Below are 23,913 nucleotides of genomic sequence, written 5' to 3'. Positions count from 1 at the left end.
ACCGGTTTAAGGTAGATACTAACTGGCTAACCAGTTTAACATGGATAGATTTAATTTATTGGCCCAGGTCTTCCTATTGTGTAACTACTATAAATAACTTCTCTTGTTCTCTTGGCATCCGTCCGTCTACGAGAGACGATGGCATAGCTCCAAAGTACGCTTTTGCTTATCCTTCTTTTTAGCTCTCTTTTCAGCTTGCTTTATTCTTCTCTTTTCCTCTTCGTTTTGAACTCCCTGCCTGACAGCTAGACGCCAGCTGGAACGGTTGTTTGCACAGCTCTCCCAGTCGTTGACATTGATGTTTGCTGTCTTCATATCCTTCTTGCAAACATCTTAATATAATATAAATAACTACACACTATTTAAACATGAACATTTCATTTTGAAATAACTGGTAGATTCCTATGTCACATGATGTAATTTTAACCAATTAAAGGCTCGTTTCATGGCTTGATAAAATCGTAGAGGCTGATTTTCAGGTCGGTTATCATTACGTTCCTCATTACTGCAAGACATTCATCTAATGTATCAGCCATCGTCTTTACATGTATTTGAGAAGATCTTTTGAATTAATAGCAATATATTTTTGTATGCTTTAATGCTATAACTTAGATGATGTGTTTCATTCAATGTTTATTGTTCACACTCCTTGGTGTTGGCAGCCAGTCACAAAAGACCCAAGCGTCTGGTACAAGTGACTGTCCAAGGTTCGACTACGAGTACAAATTGTTAGAGAGACTTCTAAGAGCTGAATTTTCTCAGAGAGAAACGGATTCTATCCTTATGCAACTTCAGGAAAAGGTAAAAGTTCTTGAAACAGATGTAAAGGAGAAACATCTCGAAATTCAGCGACTGATAGACAATAAATCAAATGGTAAGTGTCTTTTATTATTCTTTTTTGTGCGGTTCTTTGTGCAAATCTCAATTGCTTCAGCATGTGTACTTTATTACTTTTCCCGAAGCCAATGCAATATTCTATCAAGCTAACCAACTGTTACTTTCGACATCTGTAATTTTTAAAAAGTTAACAACCATATTTCCCTCCGTTATGTGATTCATTTTATGAAACGATTAATTTAGCGTATTACACTTAACGTTTCTGGGAAATGGTCTTTTGTGGGATATCAACATATCCTCTCAGCACTGGCGATATATTGGAATTACCTGATGTTACACAAATGTCTTAAAGTTTGTTGAATATAGAAATTGTTTTGTCTGAATAGTTGTCATCATTTAACAAAACCGTTGAGAAAGAAAATATCTGATATCATTGCTCAATATGTATGGTATGCTTTCTTGTGTTCCATTACATTATGTTTAAGATTATTCCTCCGACTCTGTTTAAAATATTCATTTTTCAATCGCTTCTTCAAAATTATCTTTAGGCTTTTAAATACTTTTCAACCTGATAAAAGGTGTTGTGTACATAATCGAGTCTTTTAGATCTTAATTAATTGCATGATGCCAAATAATAGAAGTGCACGAAAACGTTGTCAGGAACTTCGCCATCTTTGATTTGTCTTTCGCCTCCGTGCTTTAACTTTATTAATCTCAGATATAATCATTTTTGTCTGACGGGAATTATATCATTTATCTAATATAATGATATGTAATAAATTACATTAATTAAATAAGTAAATGTAAAGTTATAGAAGAATCCCACCAAGACAATAAACGCGTTGTGTTCTTGGGTGTAAGATACGTTCTGCTCATAACATGGGCTTTCAAATCTACTGGTAACACTAATGCACAAACAAATATTACACAATATGGCTTACAATAAAGAAGTCATCAGCTACACAAATTGCATGCCTTTGGAAACATCATATAACTGATATTCCAAACGTTACTCATCTTTTATGGTCGTACTCCTGCTTTAGCCTTAACGTACTAATTTAAATCTCATATTATCTTTACAATCATCAAACATAATTATTGTTTTTCACAATAAGGGAACATTTAGAAATGAATGGTAGTAATATAATTGTAAATTAGACTGCATTGCAATACGACCCCTACCTCAACGCAGTTGTAACGCCATGCTTTTATTTTGTGTAAAGTAAATTGTATCATTCATTTTCGTCCGTAAACAAAAATATCTTTCGCCAAAATTACGTAGCCCATGGCGCAATATAAATGACTCCCTCAGGTATGATGATCACTCTGACAACTTTTCAAATTCCCTTGGCATTAACATAGTACTGTCTTAATCAGAATTAGGTGATTTACAACCAATCTGCTCTTGAGTATAGGAGAAAATTCGGGCTAATAAATTTCAGCAGGTGAATTCGTTTGTTTTGGAAAGATAATTGTGCTTATAGGCTACTAGATTTACTTATTTAAAGGAAATATGTTACTGCTCTTATCTCAAGGACTTGGATCGACATACGTAAGATGGGGAAGGAACACATGTCCAGAAAACGGTACAGACCTAGTATACAAAGGTAAGACGCTGTATCTTAGTATGTCGATAACCGTTAAACAATTGTCTAACTAATTCTCTCTCTCTCTCTCTCTCTCTCTCTCAGATTCCTAACAGATAAGATAAATACAAAATAGCATGGTTATGGCTGTTATGTTTATCTTACAGAAAACGAATTTTGCAAAGAAAATGTGAATCGAAACTTTCACCTGCTCAGCTGGTATATAGCTATACAAAACAATATATTGACGTTGTTAATGTAATATGTGCGTGGGAGAAGTCAGAGTGGAACATGAGTTGCCTTATCGCAACATAACATGGCATAGTTTTTATACCGAATACCAGTAGGGAAACATACTAGTGTGAGGGAGATACGATCGCGTGAGGCACGATGATGTAAGAAGCACGATGTGTTGTTCCATGGCAAGTTATCCCTTGCTCGAATTATTGACATTTGCATGAACTCGTGCACACTGTAGAAATTTTTATCGCCCCAGGCCATATGTGCGAATACAGATTAGCTTGATTCGGAGCATTACGGCATCGCAACATAATTAAGTTATTTAGTCCATTTGATGTAATTAAAATGCCTTTCACATGGACAAAGCACAGCAGTTGACCCTTTCAGGTATGAGGGTAGAATTCAAAACCGCTAACCACTGAGCTACCGCCGCTATACGTGTCATTCTAATTGATTCATAGCGAAGGGTTATAATACATCTCCAGCTAACCATTCTATAGTTGCTTACATACATACTTATATTTGAGCAGAACCATATTTGGTATCAGATATATGTTTACTTGTAGAAGATCTGATTGAACAGGTGATAAGTATAGATGTAACACATATTTTTGTTGGAGGGATAGAGCGATGTAAATAGATGCTACACATACCTATGCGGGATAGCATGCGGTCTGGATAACCTGCTTCCCATCTGTAAGAAAGTCAATTGCAGGTTTTTCATGATGATCAACAAACATATTTAAGTTAATTAGCAATGAAATTAGAAATTTTGTCAAATTGGGGGTTATTTCGCGAAAACGAGTCATACCTTTAAGGAACATTTTTAAGACATCGACCAAAAGACTTCAATGTCATTGATGAAAAACTTTATCGATCTACATATTTGTGATAACGGTGTCATTTGTTGTTCAATGTTCCAATAAGTGAGGAAGATACATGTAATTAAATAATGGTTTTTGTTCAAAACTCTGCAAAAACATTCTTATCAAATCACAGCCTTAGCATGTGATATTTCGAAGATTTTTCTACTTCAAAATATAAATCAAATGAGCTTAATAACATTATCAACAAAGTAAAATTAGACACTTACCTGAGTTATGTTAGATTTTTATATGTATGTCATAGTTATTTATTCTCATTGTTAACATAAATAACACAAAAGTTAATTCCAGGAGTCTACAAATCTAGTTTCTTTTTATGTTTAAATATGTTTAAAAAGATATCCTTTATAATAAGCACTGTTAAATAGATGGAAGATAGGCTGCCTTTATTATAGGTGAGGTTTTTCTTGTAACTCTAGTATCTATTGATCAACGACATTACTGTCTCTTTGGGACAATATACTAAATATAAACCGATTATATCAGCATAAGCCCAACATACATTTGAGTCATCAAGAATCAAAGAAGGTGTTGTTACTGACGAGACAGTACTCGTAAAGTTTTTACCACAACCAATGAGAGATCCTTTCGCGTAATGTAATATTTGCATATCATTTGCTAAATTTTATTTTTCAATCGCTCCGATGCGTTATCGTACAATATCTTACCATATTCCAATGCAACTTTCTTTATACTAAGTGTTCTACCCTCTGTGACCGCTTCCAAGAATCTCACTGCAACTGAAAAGCTGTTGCAATGATCCTTGTTGTTTTATTATTTTACGGTTATTTATGTCTACCGTTGTTGAACTTTGACTCCACGTACCCGACAAATACCGTTTGATTGTATCGCATTTTGTGTTTCAAAACCCGTTCAGATACTCATAAATGGAAGTGAGATCGGCTGAAGCAGTATGAGACACATTCCTTGATGATTATTAGTTTTGCGTTATTTAATATGCACTGCCAATAATTTACTACTTTACCCTAGGATTTGCTGGTGGTTCATTCTGGACTCACACTGGCGGTGCAGCTGACTTTCTTTGCTTGCCAGAGAATCCTACATGGGGGGCGAATGTTGGAAATACTGATGCGAGTGGATTGATCTACGGTACAGAGTATAAAGTATACAGTGGAACTAATCCTTTTTTGACTGTCTCAAGTGAGCTTGACGTGCCATGTTCTGTGTGTAGAACTACACGCGTAAACATACTCATGATCCCTGCTAGAACGAGTTGCTACCCAGGGTGGAGCATGGAATACACAGGGTATCTGATGTCTGGGCGTTATAGTCACCCTGGAGCGACAAACTACGTTTGCGTGGATGCAAACCCAGAGTCAAGACCTGGAAGCATTGTTAATGAAGAAGGGCATCTGATGTACATAGTTCAGGCCAAATGTGGATCACTACCGTGTCCGCCATACGTTGAAAATCGAGTTATAGCCTGCACTGTTTGTTCAAAATGAAACCTGTTGTATCGTCGTTGTACTCGGTTTTATAAAGTGTTCAATAGGCCTTGTACACGTAGATGCGATGCATCTCCTAATGGCCGCCATGACAAGTATGTTTAATAAAAGTCGTCACAATCATGACTCTTGTTACGTTTAATAACATAGGACTTTTAAAATGCCAGACATTTTGTATCCGTCATTGCAAAGGTATATGAAGGAACTGTTATTCAAACTTAACATTACAGTATAAACATATTTTTCGAAAGCTAATTATGCGCGTTAAACTGGATAATATATAAATGCGTGAGTAAGTTTTAAAAAATAAAATCCCAATCTTGACACCATATGAAGGTACCAAAATCCTTTACTTTATCGATTACTGAATCTAGCATAGGCTATAGCTGTGTATGAGTTATATCAATATGGAACTCCGCTAAGGACGGTCCCAAGCCCGGCTGAAAAACAAGGAGGGTTGGGCGTGGTAGCAACCCCACCTCGGTAAAAACAACTCTTGCTACGGAAACGACAACCAGGGAACAAACAACAACCGGCGCTGGGTGCGAAGCAGACCAGGTAACTGGCTCTATGACGGATGGAGAACAAAACCGCAAGGAAGTCCCCATCCCGATAGCGGAACTCCTGTGCCAAAAGCATGGATCAGAGTTGGATGTTGGAACGTGCGAACGCTCAACCAGACTGGAACACTGGCACAAGCAGTGAGCGAGTCGAATCACTACAACTTCACCCTCATGGGTGTAACAGAAGCACGATGGGCTGGTGCCGGCAAGCAGAAGTTGAACTCCGGAAAAGTCATCATCTGGTCCGGAAGGAAGACAATGACCACCGGGAGGGGGTCGCCATCATTATTAGCAAGAACAAGACCAATACCGTTCTACAGTGGAAACCAGTGAACGAGCGCCTGTTGTACGTCAGGATGAACTCCAAGTACGCCAAGCTGTCTGTTGTTGTGGCCTATGCACCAATAGACGACGCGGACGAAGAGGACACAGACACCTTCTACGACGCTCTTCAAGCCGTTTTAGTGGACGTCCCTCGCCATGACGTACTGTTGCTACTTGGCGACTTCAACGCTAGGGTCGGCTGAGACAATAAAGACAGAGAGAGGACCATGGGGCGCCATGGAGCAGGTGTGATGACCGACAACGGGAAAGACTGGTCAACTTTTGTGAAGAGAATGACTTGGTCATAGGAGAAACCCTGTTCGAGCACAAGAACATCCACAAGCTCACATGGACGTCACCAGACGGCAGAACTCAGAACCAGATAGACCACATCATCATCAACGGCCGAGGGAAACACTCCCTGCAGGACGTGCGAATTTGAAGCTTAGGAAAGTTAGGATAGGGGTCTCCAGGAATCAGAGCTTCGATGTGGCCAAGCTGAAAGATCCAAAAGTGAAGATAAAGTTTATGCTGGCCCAAAGGAATAGGTTTAGTGTTCTAGAAGATGAGACAGCGCTGACCATAGACAATTTCAACAGATTAATGAAGGAAGCAGGAGAAGTCGTTTTAGGTTATAGGAACAGTAAGAACATAGTGGATATCATTAGAGACGTGGACTCGCATATAAGAGAGAAGACAGATTAAGAAGAGACTTTTGGACTCCAAGCAGCAGGGAGGGCGAACAGACCTAAGGATTCCGACAAAAAAAAAACCTTCCATGGAAAATTATCTCGTAGAAGGGTTTAGATTTACAAATAAACGTTTCCTAGAAGGTTTTTATTTTTGTTGAACCCCAACCTGTGAATAAACCCTTATTCGAAATGGTAGCTGAAAAATAATATTCTCCCTTATATTTGTTGTTATCTGTTTACCTTTTTGTCACAAAACTATTGGTAGTACCCTCCCTGCTGCTATCGTAATTTTAGAATTTTATATCAGAGTTTTACAAAAAATATATTTTTTAGTTTTAATATACAAATTGAAATTAATAATTATTTTATAATTAATGGACGTAGGAGAAGCACTTAGAACCAGAATAGCACGAGAGAGATTAAAAGCAATAGAAGAATGTTTACCAGTGAGAGAATCAGTTAAACGAAAAATACGCGCAGTTCAAGATGCAAAGGAAGGATTTGCTGAATCAACCCAATTATTATTTAAACCAGTAACTGAAACCACTGAAAAAGTTATTTTAGGTGATGTGGACGATCCTGAAGTGAGAAAACGTGGTATTCTTCCTGTGTTGAAAAAAATTGAGGAACAAACTCGACCTCAACCTGTTGCTGCACCTGTACCTGGACCATCTAAAACCAAAAAGTCTAGAGCTAAATATAAACCTAAAATTAGATATAAACCTAAAGCAGGAGTTGTAGCTGAGGATGTGGATAAACCTGAAGATGAAGAACCCGCAGGACCTGAAGATGACGAACCCGCAGAACCTGAAGATGAAGAACCCGCAGAACCTGAAGATGAATCTGAAAAAATCTCTCCATGGGGAAAACTTAATAAAGATGGTTTACAAGTAATAAAAAAACACTCTTTTGCAAATGAAGACGACGTATATAAATTTGGTGCTTTTGCTCACTCTTCTTTTAGAGAAAGAAAACATTTTTTAAAACCTGAATATCTTTCTAAAATTAATAGCAATAATTTATGGAAAGATTTAGTATTTAAAACAAAACGAAATATTACACGTTTAAGTAAAAATGATCATCTTTATGAAGCATTTATACGAGGTGCATCAGATGCATCAAAATACGAGAAACAAGAAGCAGAAAAAATAAAAGAAGAAAAAGAAAAATAGAAAATAGCAAAAAAAGAAAAAAAGAAAGGTAGTATAATAGTACCTCAGCAGCAGGACGAAAAAGATAAAACTCGGCAGCAGGAAGAAGAAGATAAAGCTCAGCAGCAGGAAGAAGAAGATAAAACTCAGCAAAAAACAATTCGTAGACCTCTATTAAGAAAACATCAAAGTAAATCAGAATTAGCACATTTTTCTAGGATGCTTACACCAAATACTAGATCTTATATTCAAGATAAAGAAAAAGCTCTTTCAATAGCTGCGTATGGATATGAAAATAAAAATCTTTACTTACATGAAAAGTTTCTTAATGATATATCAGAAATTATGTGGACTATATTTTGTTTCTAGAAATAAAGAATTTGATTATAATGACCCAGATTTTAAAAAATTTTATCAAGAAGTAACAGACTATAAGCTAACAGGAAAAGTTATGTCTCCATTATTTACTTTAAGGTCATCATGACCAAAATCACCAGAAAAATCTCAACGACCAGAATCACCAGAAGATTTTCAAGATGCACCTGAAACCACAGGCAGCGGTTATAATATCTGCCCTGACAACGTTGTCAACGATGTATCTCGATTAGAGGTTCTTATTGGGGGAAAACGAGCTGGAAATAACTCACACGAAATAATTAATGAAGCAACTGATATCTGCAGAAGATTATTTCAGGGTAATATTATTGATGTAGCTATTTACCGTGATCTTATTGATGAGCTCGTCGACGACTATAGCGATTAAACAATTAAATAATAAATAAAATGATCGTACATAAAGGTCATCGCGCATCGTTACCAGCTCGCGTGGCAAACTCGCGGTTACCGATGTATAAAATCACATACGGTGGTGAATTAGGACTTGTTACACGAATAGCACCTAAACTCGGTCCTATTGCTAAGCAGCTATCGATGAAAGCAATGGATTTTGTTCTCGATAAAGCTGCTGCTGCAGTTGGTGCTGCTGCTAGTAAAGCATTTGACGCCGTTAAAGATAGAATATTAAAATCAATACGACGAAAAAAATCAGCTGTAAAATTACCAAGTACAACTGAGATGCCCGGTGATGTTAGTAAAATAATAAATGATTCTGCTAATCAGAAATTAGCATCATTAGTGCAGAATGAGATAATAAATACTAGCGCATACGGAGGTAGTCTTCATTTTAGACGATAATATTTTATTATAAAATGTTCTCGCAAACATCTAATGACGCTTTTAAACTCGATGAGCTGATAGAGAAAGATGAATCAGTACGAGATTTTCAGTACTACTCGTATGACGCGATGACACCAAATAGTAGCAGTCGAATTGAATTACAAGTACAAGACACAACAAGGTATTTTCTGCCATACGAGGCATTTATCGAGGTTGCTGGTCATATCGTGAAAAAATGATGATACTAATTATGGTGCATCCTTTAAGGTTGGATTAGTTAATAACGGTATTATGGCGTTATTTAAGAGCGCCGCTTACATGATTGGCGGAAAAGAAATTGAATCAATTAATGATAACGTTGATGTTGCAACAACAATTATTGGCTTAGCAAGATACTCAGATGATTTTACTAGATCAGCTGGTCCTAGTATGATGTTTACTAAAGATAATTCTAATAACGCTGATTCTACTCAATATAGAATAGAAACACCAAAGAAAACTAGTGATGCTAATACAAATGCTGATGTAGCACCAGTTGTTATAGGTCCTAATCCTAATTTTAATCTTGGATTTGCTGCGCGTAAAAGTATGTTATCAGGCGATAATAGAAGATTTTCATGTGCTATTCCGTTATCACACATATTTGGATTCTGCAGATGGTTTAGAAAAGTTATTTTTGGAGCTAAACACACAATTGTCTTTTATCGAAAAGGTGATAGCAACGATGCTATCTGGAGAGAAGCAGGTGCTGGTGCAAATGATAACGGTAAAGTTGTATTAGAAAAACTTACATTGTGGATGTCATCGATGACACCGTCAATAATTGAAGAAAAAAATTGTCTTTTATGAATCAGGGTGGTAAATTTATTGTATCGTGGTTGACAACAGTTAGTGATAGTATTCAAAATAATACTAATGGTAATTATACTTGTCATATAGCATCTCAGCAGGGTGTTTCTGCACCGAGGCATATCGTTATAGCTCTTCAACTAGCTAATAGATTAAATGATCAAACTAGAAGTCATATGATTTTAATGCTAGTGAAATTTCACTGAGAATAAATGGACATCAAGAACCAATTGAAGAAATTTCATTAGATTATGCACATAATTCAATAGCACGTGGTTATCATCGATTATGGAGTTATATGGGTCGAGATCAAAATGTTGCTACTGGTTTGCAAATATCTCAGTTGGATTTTAAAAATTTCTATCCGATCTATTACTTTTCACTAGAACATTTTGATCTGCTAAAACAATCTGTTGTTGATATACATTTTAAGGCTAGAATAGATAAAGGAAATGATGTGTTTAGAGCTGTTGCTGTTATACCCATTGATAGAACTATGATTCTTGAAGGTATTGATAGTAGAATGAGAATTATTGATGCTTCTGTGGAGAAAATGTAATTTAAATCAACCATATTACTTATAAAATGCCATATGAACATGTTAGTGTGACTCTGACTCCAAGTCAGACAAAAAAAGCTCCAATCAGATACAGCATAAAATGTGGGGTAAAATTAACACTAAAAAATAATCAGATTCAAGGTGGACCAAATAAAATATCAATCACTAAAACACAGCAAAAACATTTTAATAAAGCTAAATCATCTAACATCGGAGTACAAATTAGTTTATCTCCGAGTGCTATAAAAGATATGGTTAAAATAGGTGGGTTTTTCCACTATTAGCTGCTTTACCAGCATTATTCGCTGCTGCTGCACCAGCTATAGCAACAGCAGCTGCGTTAGGTGCTGTTGGAACAGCATCAGATATGGCAGCAAAGAAATGCTCGGTGGGAGATATAGTAAAAAAAAGGACGAGGACTTCGACTACCAGGAACACCCCCGTCATGGTACGGAAAAGGCCTTCGATTACCAGGAACACCCCCGTCATGGTAAGGAAAATAATAACACCGATGTCTAATTATGATTTACTTAACGCTGCTAAAAATTTAAAAATAAAGTTTTTCAGAGGTGTATTTATGCGATATCTATTACCAGCGTATCCAAATAAATAAGAAACAGGAATTATGAATCTCGATAACAATACTGGACCAGGTACTCACTGGGTTGCTTATGCTATTAATCCACGTGAAATTATTTACGCTGACTCATACGGATTGGCTCCACCTCAAGAATTTTTAAATTATGTAGCTCAGTTAAATACTCCAACGTGGTATTCTACGCTACCAACACAAACACTGACTGATCCTCCAACATGTGGCAGTGAAGCAATAAATGTTCTCGCTGCGATATCTAATTCTGATAAACCATATCATAAAACTGTTCATGAGTACACATCAGGTAAATTAAATCAATCAATTATGAATAATGGTTGATATTTATGGTAGATCTTTGTTATCAAGAACAATAAAAGATATATTAGAAAAAGAAAAATTTGCTATTGGTGATCTCTCTAAATATGCAACAAGAGATGATATTAATAATCTTTTATCGTTAGCAGAAGTAGAACCTGATGAGGTTGCTGTTTTTCAGGATCAACACGGAAAACTAAAAACTAGTAATATTAAAATAACTGATAAAATCAAACGAGATGAGTATAATACTCACGTAGGTGATTTTAATATTATTAAAGAAGATACCAAAAAAATTGATGATGTTATCAAAAAAGTCAATGAAGATATTAGTAATCGCGTAAAAAGCACCGGTGATACAATGTTGGGAGAAATTAACATGAATAAAAATAAAATATCTTCACTAGGAGATCCAACAGCAGGTGAAGATGCTGTGACAAAAAAATACGTCGATGATGTAAATTTAAAATTACGTACTCTACGTGAAGAATATGGTTCTCATATAATAACCTTCACAAACTTCAGAAAGAATACTTTAGATCCAAACAAAGCAGCTTAAGAATTTTTTGGAAAACCTCTTACGGTTAGCATAAACTCGCAGAGATTAAAAAACTACTTGATAATATGGTTCGTGTGGTAGCATCATCTTTATCTGCAACGTGGACAAGAACAGATAATATAATACAATATACTCCAACGGTTACTGGTATATACAGATTATCAGTAATTAGTCCAATAAAATTTAAAATAATTATAGCTGGATTATCAATTGATTCTATTTACCCAGTAACAGTTGAATTACAAAAAGATACTGAAGCAACATTTGAATTACAACCAGTTGATAATGTTTTATTTGGAGCATCTTACTCATATGTATTAGAATTTATAGTCAATAAAAAATGGTTGATATTTATGGTAGATCTTTGTTATCAAGAACAATAAAAAATATATTAGAAAAAGAACAATGTGCTATTGGTGATCTATCTAAATACGCAACAAGAGATGACATTAATAATCTTTTATCGTTAGCATGTTGATGTTGATGTTGTGGGGTTTAACGCCATTTTTCAGCACACGATAGGCTATACATGGCGGCCAGTATTAATGGTGGAGGAAGAACCCGGGAAAACACTGGGAAGAACCACCGACCCACGAGAAGCTACTGGCAAGCTTTCTCACATACCCACATTGGCCGAATCCTAGACTCGAACCCACGCAGACAGAGGTGAGATGGCAGTGATCCGTAAAGGAGAGCGCTTTAGACCACTCGGCCACTCGGGGCCCCTTTATCGTTAGCAGAAATAGATCTTGATGAGGTTGCTGTCTTTCAAGATGAACACGGAAAACTAAAAACTAGTAATGTTAAAATAACTGATATAATCAAACGAAATGAATATGACACTCACGTAGGTGATTTTAATGCTATTAAAGAAAATATTTAAAAAAATTAATGACGTCATCAAAAATGTAGATGAGTTCATCAAACAAACTAATCAAGATATTGAAATTTTAAGTGGCCAAGTGATTCAAAAAATTAATTTAATTACATATGATAAGGACATCGATGAGATTAATAAAAAAAACTTTTTAAACTTAGTGATTATCAAAAAAAAATTGAAGAAAATGTTAGAAAACTTGATCTTGTAAAAATTCCACCTGATACATTCCATTTTCGAAATTTATTATTTGCTAATGCAACAGAATTATTTATTTGGTCACAAACAAACAATACTTTAAAATATAATACCACGGTTACTGGTATATACAGAATAAATATTTTCTCCTCAGAGAGATTTGGAATTATTTGTAAAAATTACACTTGGAGACATCTCACAGATAGATTTCTTGGTTCACTAACTGTACCAATAGATAAAAATCTTGGAGAGAATTTTAGATTTGAAAGTTTTGTCCCCGAAAAAGAAAAGGATAAATTTATACCACCAGAATCAATGTACATATGGTACTGCATAGAATTCATTGCAGAATTATTACCTCAACCATTTAGTTGGATACAAAATTAATAATGAGCGCATCAAAATACAGATACTATGAAGCACGTGCATGGCAGACGTCGTTGAAAAGCATCATCGATATCTACCAGGTAAAAAAATAAAAAAATATCAACGCAGATTAGTTATCATCGATGTTGTTGTTTACTAAGTATCAGCTGTTGTTGCTGGTGCTGGTATAATATTATCTGCGATGACAATGATGGCACCGATAACTGTTACCATAGTTGTTTCTGCCACCACTACGTTGGCTGGTGTATTTAGCATCATAACAAAAATCATATTTTCGTGTACTAATGCTAAATTAGCTGAGTACAAAGATAAGCTGAAAACAGCAACAGTAGCATATTCAAAATTATCATCGTTGTTATCAGAGAGTCTTAATGATGGTATTATATCTCACGCAGAGTTTACATTAATAACTAAAATTTATAATCAAACGATTAAAGATACCAATATAAATAATGACCGAGCTACTGCAGCAGATTGAGACGAACACAACACACATAAAAACAATAATGATATCAGCTAGTTCAACTAAGCCCGAGTTTAGTATTATTTTTTCCACTCCTATTTCTATAGTGAAATTGCACTAGCTCAGTTAGGCGTTTACTATAGCTGGCCAAATATCAGATTGAAATCATTTGGTGGATTACAATCAAATAATTCTTTTGTTTTTGCTTATAAAAATAAAGATGGTACTCCTGTTACCAATGATCCAGATTGGAAAACAGTTGGAATACCAACAGATAGCTATCAGATCGAAGAAATTAATAATGAACTCATATACAGAATAAAAAATACAACAAGAAATGATCCTGGAATAAAGATATCTGTACACGAACCAACATTGAAATCAGTTATTGAAGTAAGCTCAGATTACCAGGTTGATATTTATGCGAGTTTAATAAGAACTGTACTAGGGTGGCCTGTAATTAAACCACCAGAGCAACCAGTACCACCAGAACCTAAAAAAGAGAATTATGTCACAGACAAAAACTCTTATCATGATATTGATCCAAAATACATGGGGGATCTAGTTGATATGAGAAATATATCAATTGGTAGTATTTCTACTACTCTTATTGATGAAAGAACTAGTACGTATACTTTTCAGTGGACTTTTAATATTAAACAAACCAATGAAGATAATAAACGTGGAATAAATACATCATGGGCTATTCTCACACAAAATGTTATTAAAATATTTGAATATTTGAATTAGGAATATGAAATACAAATAAATATATTTTAAAAACATTTTCAGGAATGTATTAAAAATACATCGAGTTCATGTAGCGAAATTATTAAACAAGTAGAAATATTAAATCAAATCGTGGATGATATGGAATATATAAATCAATTATTAATTCAGACAGTAATTAATAGTAAAAACCACGTCGTAAAACATTATTTTATTATTGCAGAAATAGGATTAACTGAGGAAACATTACCAAATTATAAATTTCCTGGATACAACGTAGATGAAATGAAAAAATCTCTCACTAAAACCATTGATGAATTTTTTAACGAATTACACGCGGCATGGAAGGAAAAATTACCACCACCAGCTATTCTTAAACGTGATAACGCTGAAGATAGTACCGGACGAAATATATTTCACCTGATATAGTAATTATAACTGACGTCATCGCAGTTAATCTTAATTGTGATATCGTTGAAAACAGCTATACAGCTGATGCATCTGTTTCTGATCGAGGTAATCAGGGATTTATTCTTTATTCATTTTAACCAAAAGAACCACCAGGATTTTTAATCATACAAGAACCAATTAATCCAATTTACCTTCGATGTCATAATAATTTACTACAACGAGTAAATTTTTCACTAACAGATCAACACGGACATCTACTTGATCTGCGTGGAGAAACTCTGTCTATAAATTTATTGATAAAATCTTAACTTTGCAGGATAAAAAAAAATAAAATAACAAAAAAATATGTTTTATTTTTTTTTTACTGATTTTCACTATCGATCAGCTTTCTTAGCTGTCTTGCACGAGTATCAATTATTTTTTTAGACTCGTACTCTTCAGATAACGCTAATCTAATCTTCTCAACAGCACGTTTTAACGGGGTAAAATCATTTATTTCTGTCTCATCGATGTTAATAAGTGATTTATACATCGCAGATTGAATCTTTTTGATGAATCTGTATTGAGATGACAGAGTATATCGACCTTATTGTTTGTTTTGTATTATAGTTTCAAAATCCATAATTTTATCAGTATCTAATTCATCTGATAATGGTATTTCTTTGATTTTTAACACTTCAATGGATTTAATTATCTCATCAATATTTTCCTGGTTCATTATATATTTATTTTATTTCTAAATATAATATCAGAGGAAAATAACTAAATTTTATCCAGCAACCGAATTTATATGAAAATGATGATTTATATATTCCTTCTGCAACTTTGCGTACTGAAGCTCGATCAATACCAAAATATTTTGCAGCAGAATACATTGATTGAAAATATAATTATTCATTGGTTTCTGTATCAATTGATTTTACTGCTTTATAAATTTTGCTAAATTTACCAGTATTTCCTTTTAAATTATTTTCACTTATTGTTATTGCTTGAAGATTTTCTATGGAATTATTAAGTTTATCTCCATCAATATGGTCAATTACTAAACCATTTTCAATTGGTCCATTGAAACATTCAAACACAAATCTGTGATTAAAATAAGATATTTTACCTTGATTTACAGTAAATTTGAGATAACCAAACATATTAACGTTACCGACTGATTTTTTTGTTTTAACATTGCTGACCGTACCATCGCTTGATGCTTCGTAGTTATCAATGGTTGGATGTCTCCTGAATGTAGGATTCATATACAATTATCTATTTGTTTAAATCAAAGCTTGTTTGAAAATCTATTTAAATAATCTTCTTCGCACTTATTAGCAATATTACTATCGGGAGATTTTTTTATCGTAATGTCTTTTTAGTTCTCTGTATTTTTTTCCACCACATTGTGCTCAAATACGTGTTTTTCCACGAATCCCAATAGTACATCTGATACACCTCCAACTCCACCTCGTTTAATGTAAGCTAGATGTATTCCACAAAATTCTTTTCTGAATGATCTATTACAAGTAAACGAACCAACCATAAGCCATTTACACTGATTCATTATTATTTAAATACTTGTTTAAATTATAATATGTTATTTGATCTTGATGAGACTGAATATATTATTCCTGAAGTAGACCAGGCGAAAAAAGAATTTTACGATGATGGAGCAGCTCATGTTTGGTCAACGTGGAAAGCAGCAATACTATGAACGATACACGAGCTAAGAAAATAATTAGCTCACTCAGTAACGATAAATTTATATTCAGAATAAAATTTATTGTGAATAATGAGAACGACGTTTGGATTACACGTGATAAACGTAATCCAGTAATAGGTGGAAAAAAGTAATAATTCTCGACCAGGATTACTAACAGGTATTGATAAACCATATTACTCACGAGCATATCCGGTAGCAGCTGTTGTTTACGGTATTTACAGATTAAATAAATCTATTGCTGAGAATCTTACTAAAATGAAAATGTCAGTTAAAATAAAATGCGTAGCTGAGCGAGTGATAGAACACTTTACAAACGCGCGACGTGGAAAGTTTAACTGATTTACGAAAAGAAAAAATAAGTAATTTGGCGGAATCAGTTGCTGATGGTGCATCAATAAATGATGTTGCTGCATTATCAGCGAAATTAAAATTCCCTATAACGGTAAAAACATTATCAGGTGAGATATTATACTCATCTGCGTACAAATCCAAAGGAGCACCTATTGAAATAATTGACCATAATTCTCATGCTTGGAGTAAATCAGTAACCATTTTTCCAAAGGATCGTAATATTAAATTCTACTCTGAAGATATATTTGATTTTATTTATAAAATAAGTAAATCAGATCCAGTATCTGTCTGGTTATTTTCTAGTGATGAGAAATACGATCAGTTTGTCAGACCCAACGGAGATATGTATCGAAGTGAATCTTGACATAATTCAATGACAGCGATAGCAGAAAAATATTCAGTAAATAAAGAATTACTTGCTAATTGCTTTACTATTCCATCTGTTGTTGCTCACGCAGCAGGAGAAAATTTTTTATGGAAACCAACTCGACGGGAATTTCTTAAAGATATTCAACAAAGTTGTATCGAATACGGCCACGGTGGATTATGGAATACTGATTATAATTTTATTCATATGATTTCGTTTGACATGATATCATGTTATCCTGGTAGTTTTTTAGGATTAGGTGAATGTAATAAATATTTCACTCAATTTGGTCATCCCACTGATGAAATGACCAGAGCATCAATTAATGGCCCATTACCAGATTTTTCATTAACAGGTTTCGCTCGTGTTGTATCATTTAAGTTCGCTGCAGGGTTACATAAAATATGCTACGTTTGGTTTGGTAAACACTTTTCAGAACAACGATGGGTTCCAATAGTGTTATTGAGATATATGTTAGATTCTGCGATGTTGACGTCGTTGACGGTCTGAGAATCAATTATTTCATATCAGAAACAAACTGATGTTTGGTTACCAACGGAACATGATGATGCAAAAGATTTAGGTAGAAAAATGATTGGTAAATTTACTCAGGGTGGTGCGTACGATCATCAACGACATCATTGTAGATTAATTATGGATGAGGCTGAATTAGATTTTATAATAGCTGATACAGCTGAAAAAGGAATATTTTGTAGCAGAGAAAATATCTATTTATCAGATGGAACAAAATTAGGTACCGTGGTTAATTATCTTGAAGGAGAGTCACCACAATATACTCATTTAAGATCATCGATGTTAGCTTATGCGAGTAAAAATTTATTATCAATGATAAATAGGTTTCCCGATGACGCGGTTAGAGTAGCTACTGATTCATTCTACGTCGACAGAAAACACCTACCAGAGTTAGAAAAATTAACAGGAGATGGATCATGGGGAACATGGAGAGTGAAAGATGAAACTATTTAATATTACTGTGAAAACGCTGATGTTACCGTGGAAGAAAAATATTACTCAGATAGTGTGCTAGAAATATCAACAGCACCATCTGTATATGATCCCGCAGCGAGATATAAAATGGTTTACATAAACGGACCAGGTGGATCAAGAAAAACGACTAGAATGGTAGAATTATTTAAGAATTCTGATGTTATTGTTTTAACACCAACACATCGGTTAGCGCGGGAGATGAAGCAGCGTGGGGTTAATTCATGCACGTATCATAGTTTTTTCAAATACAACGGTGGTGCGTGGAATCCATCTCGGATGGGAGAAAAATATATAAATAAAGTTATTATTTGGGATGAAATTTGTACTGTTTTTGTTGGGGTATTAAAAATGTTCTTAGATTGGTTGCCAACAAAAAATGTTGCCGTAATCATGTGTGGTGATCACGGTCAACCAAATCCAATTGATGGAGAATCACCTCATAATTGGCTAAAGAATTTTGTTGATTACTATGAAGAGGTTGATACCGATTACAGATCACTAGATGGTCGACTAAGTGAATTTAAAAAACTAATTCGATTAAAATCTAATAAAATTCAATGTAGCGTGATGAAAGAAATAATTCCAGAAACACCAATGAAAGACTTTTTATTAACGTGGACACCAAATGATCTAATAGTTGCTACCAGAAAATTAATTCGAGATGTACTTCAACAAAAACTATTTAAATTACATCAAGAAAAATTTCCACTGATGCCTGTACCGTTATGTTATAGACCAGCCGATACCAGGTTACAAAATATTGATGTTGATGTACCAGGAAAAGGAAAACAAAATTTAGTATTAAATGATATTTTTACCGTCGATATTAATTTAGCCGAAGACGCATTAAATGCAATAAAATCATCTTGGACACTAGGTTATGCTATGACTATACATTCTTCACAGGGATTAACAATTTCTGATACTCGAGTTTGGATTATCGATGGATTATCGATGATTATATCGAATGGTCTAATTTAGTTTATTTAGCTGTTTCTAGAGTGAGAAAAATATCTCATTTGGGTCGAATTACCCTAGACAGATTAATTATTAACGACGAAACCGACGAGTATATAATAAGAAAAATATTATTCAGTCATGAACAATTTGACAAAAAAAATAATTATGAATTTGACCTAGATGTGGATTTTATTTTATCGCTGAAAGAGAAACCGGGTAACCATTGTAGTAGCTGTAATTGTATTATGACGTGGAGTTATCAGAAAAATGATTCTAGACAGTTTACGTTAGACAGAATAAATAATAATTTAGGTCATAACAGAGAAAATGTTACTCTAACGTGTTTAGAATATAATCGGCGTGGAGATGATTATCTAAGTGATTAAGGTGGTAACTAAGTATCAGCTGGAATTACTTGTAATTCTTCACGGGTAAAACCACGTTGAGGAGCTAATGAATCGAGTATATAAATTGCTGGTCTACCTGATGATCTCGTTACATATACTATTTTATGTGTTGTTGTACTCCAAATAGGATCTGTTGCTCTTTTTCTACCACCCTCAGCTTCACCTGGTTTATATAAATATCTGACAAGAACATCACCTAATACTGGAAGAGTTGAAAAATCTTTCCTTTTTATTGGTTTAATTTTTTTTGTGATAGCAATTGCTGGTTTCATCAATATAGCTCTTGTTGGTTCATTATTTATTGCTGATATAACACTTGGTAACCTAGTAACCCAATCATTGGATCTTTTACTTTGAATAAATTCCATAGCATACTGATAACCAAATAGTCGCTCATCTAGTGTTTCATTAAACCTCTCAACAATAGCTTGATCGTTATGGATATTAACTTTACCACGTCGTATTTTTGTATTTTTCTGTTTCATTAAAAAAGTAACCGCACCAAGAAATTCTCGTCCAGGATCAACCTGAAGTAAACTTGGCCACGTTAATGGACCTCGCTGATATATTTTCTCAAACGCGTTTGCAACCTCAGTTGCTGTTTTAGTCATTAATGGCTCAGCTTCTTTGTATCTACTTGCAATATCAACAACTGTTAGCACATATTTATAGGTTTTATCATTAACTGTATCGTGTGGTAGGAACATTATATCTGCCTGGTGAACTTCTTTTGGTACGCTGACATCAAAATGCGCATATTCTATTCGCATAATATTCTATTCGCTTAGGTGGTGGTAAATAAATTTGCCAAATAGCTTGTTTGGATAACCACGCAGCAGCTACTGATGGTTTTACTCTAGCAGCTTTTGCTAATTTTTTAATAGCTGATTTACCTTTCCAAAATCCAACAGGGGAATAATAAATTGCTTCCATGATATTAATTACCAGCACCTAAAACTAATTTACCTTTCATAGCAGTATTGATTATCCAACTAGCTAATCTTTCTCTGACAGATTTATTTTTTATAGAATTTAGCGTGTGAATTAATTTTACATCAGCTAAATGTCGTTGTTGTAGATCATTACTTCGATACGCGATATCATGAGCGAGACAAGCTCGATCGATTGCATTGATTGGATCCTCACCAGGATTTGGTTGATCTGATATCGAGTCCTGTTCCTGGTCCACAGTAATTATATCCTGGTAAATGTTTTTCTCCACGATATTTAGACCAAAAACTCCTGGAACAGATATTAACTTTGCTGCAACATCACCTCCGTGTTTTCTTCCTTTTTTTTAATTGTTTCTGATTTTATTGATTTTTTACCCGATGAGGTGAATCTAAATTTTTTTGTACCACATTTTTCACATTTACCAGTAACAGCTGATCTATTGTTGCGTGTAGTAACTGTGGTTAGATCCTTTGTTGCGGTACGTGTTTTACACTTCACACAATATAAATCCATAATATAATTATATCATGAATGTAATTGATTTTTCAGCTACAAAAAAATCAGTTCCAGTTAAACATCATGCTGCGTTACCAAATTCAATTAGAATGATAATAATAGGTCCATCAGGATCGGGTAAAACTCAATTGATGTTGAATTTAATAATGAGATGGTTGAAATGGGATTAATTATATTTAGTTGCACCATCTGTTGATGATCAACGATGCTATCAGGTACTTAAAGAATTATTTAATGAAAACGCAGCCTTGTTAAATGACGGTGAGAATATTATTGATTTTATTACCGATGTTGAAGAAGCTCCTTCAGTTGATGTTCTAGATGGTTCGATTAATAATTTAGTGGTCTACGACGATGTCATGTTAGATAAACAATCTAATCCAGCTAGAATATTTTCCCGTGGTAGACATAAAAACACAGATGTTATTTATGTAACTTAACGATATACACAAATACCAAAGGTGATCAGAGATAATTGTAATATGTTAGCTGTCTTTAACGGAGTTGATGTACATACTTTAAGAAATATTCATCAAACTTGGTGTAGCGATGACATGGATCTGAATAAATTTAAAAATTTCTTTAGTCGAGCTCAATCTACCCCTTATGGATTTGTAACAGTAAATTTATGTGATCCACGAACAAGATATCGAATAGGTCTAGATAGAATATTTTAACAATAAATAAAATCTCTGATGTAAAATTCTGATTTTTAATATCTGATATAAAATTATCTGACTCATATTAATTAAAATTACGATAGCAGCAGGGAGGGTACTACCAATAGTTTTGTGACAAAAAGGTAAACAGATAACAAAAAATAAAAGGGAGAATATTATTTTTCAGCTACCATTTCGAACCAAGGGTTTATTCACAGGTTGGGTTCAAAAAAAATAAAAACCTCTTGGAAACGTTTATTTGTAAATCTAAACCTTTCTACGAGATAATTTTCCATGGAAGGTTTATTTTTTTTTTTGTCGGAATCCTTAGGTCTGTTCGCCCTCCCTGCTGCTCTCCAAGTCACCAAGACTGAAAGAGAGAATTTCGAAGGAGTTTTGATGAAAAGACAAGGAGGTGAAGAAATCAGCAAGGAGAGACAGGAGAGAATGCACAGAGAGAGAGACTGGCAAAGGAGGTGGAAGCAGCAGCAGAGCAGAAAGACATGAAGACGGTGTACCAGAACACCAAGAAGCTGAAGGGCGACTACGGCCAGTACCACGACCTTCCAGTGAGAGATGAACATGGAACTCCTTTAACAGTTGAGGAGGAGAAACTGAAGAGTTAGAAGCAGCACTTTGAGTCCAAACTGAATCGCCCAGATCCACCAGTACTCGCTGACATTCCTGAAGCAGAGGAGGACCTTGACATCAACTGGGACGACATCAGTGTTGAGGAGCAGGCCACACACAAGCTGAAGAAGGGGAAGGCACCTGGCGATGATGGAGTATGTTCTCAAATGCTGAAGGCAGAAGACACAAAGACACTGCAGTTTCTTTGCCAAAAGACATGTGATAGTGAAGAAGCACCAAAGGACTGGAAAACAGGAATCATCGTCAAACTTCTCAAAGAAAGGAAATATGTGGAACTACAACAACTGGCGAGGAATCACCTTACTATCCATATCCAGTAAGATTTTCAGTCGTATCATTCTCCAACGCATCACAACAGCTGTGGACGGCATCCTACGCCAGGAACAGGCATGCTTTAGGAAGGGCAAATCCTGTATTGACTACATATTTGTTCTGAGACAGATCCTTGAGCAGTCCCTTGAGTGGAATGGATCCCTGTATGTGGTCTTTGTGGACTTAGTGAAGACCTTCGACAGCCTTCACCGAGCCTCTCTGGAAGATCCTACGACACTAATGCATGGAACCGGAGTTACATCTTGGACGTCAAATGGACGCCACGATAGTTATATATATTGTGTTCCATTTTCTTATTTTCACAATGGTTATCTGAGCAAATTTTCATTCCTATTGCAATATCGTTATATGAACGATCAATAGGTTCATAATTTCATTCATTTATTTGAATATCGTTATGGGAACGATCGATAGTTTCATAATTTCATTCATTCCTTTTTCGATATCGTTTTATAAACGATACATTCATCATAACACGCATTTCAATATCGTTATATGAACGATACATTCAAATTTACCTGCATTTCAATATCGTTATATAAACTATACATTCAAATTTGCATGCAGTTTAATATCCTTGCATGAACGATACATTCAAGACTTTGTTTTTATTGGGTGTAGATCATATACTTTTATTTTGTTAATCAGTGATAGGACTTAATTCACGTTTTGTTTGAAATTCCATTTGTTAAATTCATGTTTGAGTTTTTTCTTGTTGAGTTAATTGTTGTTGATAGTTCCATGTTAGGAACTTTATAATTTTCCTTATCTTTTTGTTTATAGTGGTGTCAGATTTGTTAATATATAATTTGCGTTTATAAATAAACATCTTATAAACGCAGTTACTTTTGGTGTCTTCACTAATCCAGTCCCAATCCGGCTTCATCCTGTCACATAACGATATTGAAATGCAGATAAATTTGAATGTATCGTTCATATAATTATGAATGTATGAATTTGACGCTCAAGATGTAACTCCGGTTCCACTCGCTCTAGTCAATGGTCAGAGAAGCACACTCGCTTGGACCACCCCTCTCAGTCTATTGAAGGATCACTCGAGAGCCCTCACATTTAACACAGACCCGATGGTCGCGAAGCCCTGGTCCCTCGCATCGAGAAAACCAGTACACTCTTC

The 23,913-nt window shown here is 34.7% G+C and overlaps 1 protein-coding gene across 1 annotated transcript; it reads left to right on the top strand.

The window, feature by feature from the left end:
• Positions 1 to 235: 235 nt before the first annotated feature.
• On the top strand, positions 236 to 5,139 carry LOC149776162 (uncharacterized). Its single transcript, XM_089942604.1, has 4 exons — positions 236 to 874; positions 2,373 to 2,487; positions 3,051 to 3,058; positions 4,538 to 5,139. Exons 1-4 carry the CDS (start codon positions 613 to 615, stop codon positions 5,011 to 5,013), a joined length of 861 nt encoding a protein of 286 aa, XP_089798730.1. The 5' UTR covers positions 236 to 612; the 3' UTR covers positions 5,014 to 5,139.
• Positions 5,140 to 23,913: the final 18,774 nt, after the last annotated feature.

The sequence above is a fragment of the Sinohyriopsis cumingii genome, chromosome 18 (assembly GCF_028554795.1).
Source record: "Sinohyriopsis cumingii isolate HCF-2022 chromosome 18, ASM2855479v2, whole genome shotgun sequence".
In the NCBI taxonomy this organism is placed as follows: Eukaryota; Metazoa; Mollusca; class Bivalvia; order Unionida; family Unionidae; genus Sinohyriopsis; species Sinohyriopsis cumingii.
Note: the sequence above shows the minus strand (reverse complement) of the source record. Positions and strands in the feature narration are given on the sequence as shown.

Coding starts and splice junctions, on each gene's coding strand:
- LOC149776162 (XM_089942604.1), top strand. CDS start 613: ATGATGTGTTTCATTCAATGTTTATTGTTCACACTCCTTGGTGTTGGC. Junction 875..2,372: donor GATAGACAATAAATCAAATG/GTAAGTGTCTTT, acceptor TCTTATCTCAAG/GACTTGGATCGACATACGTA.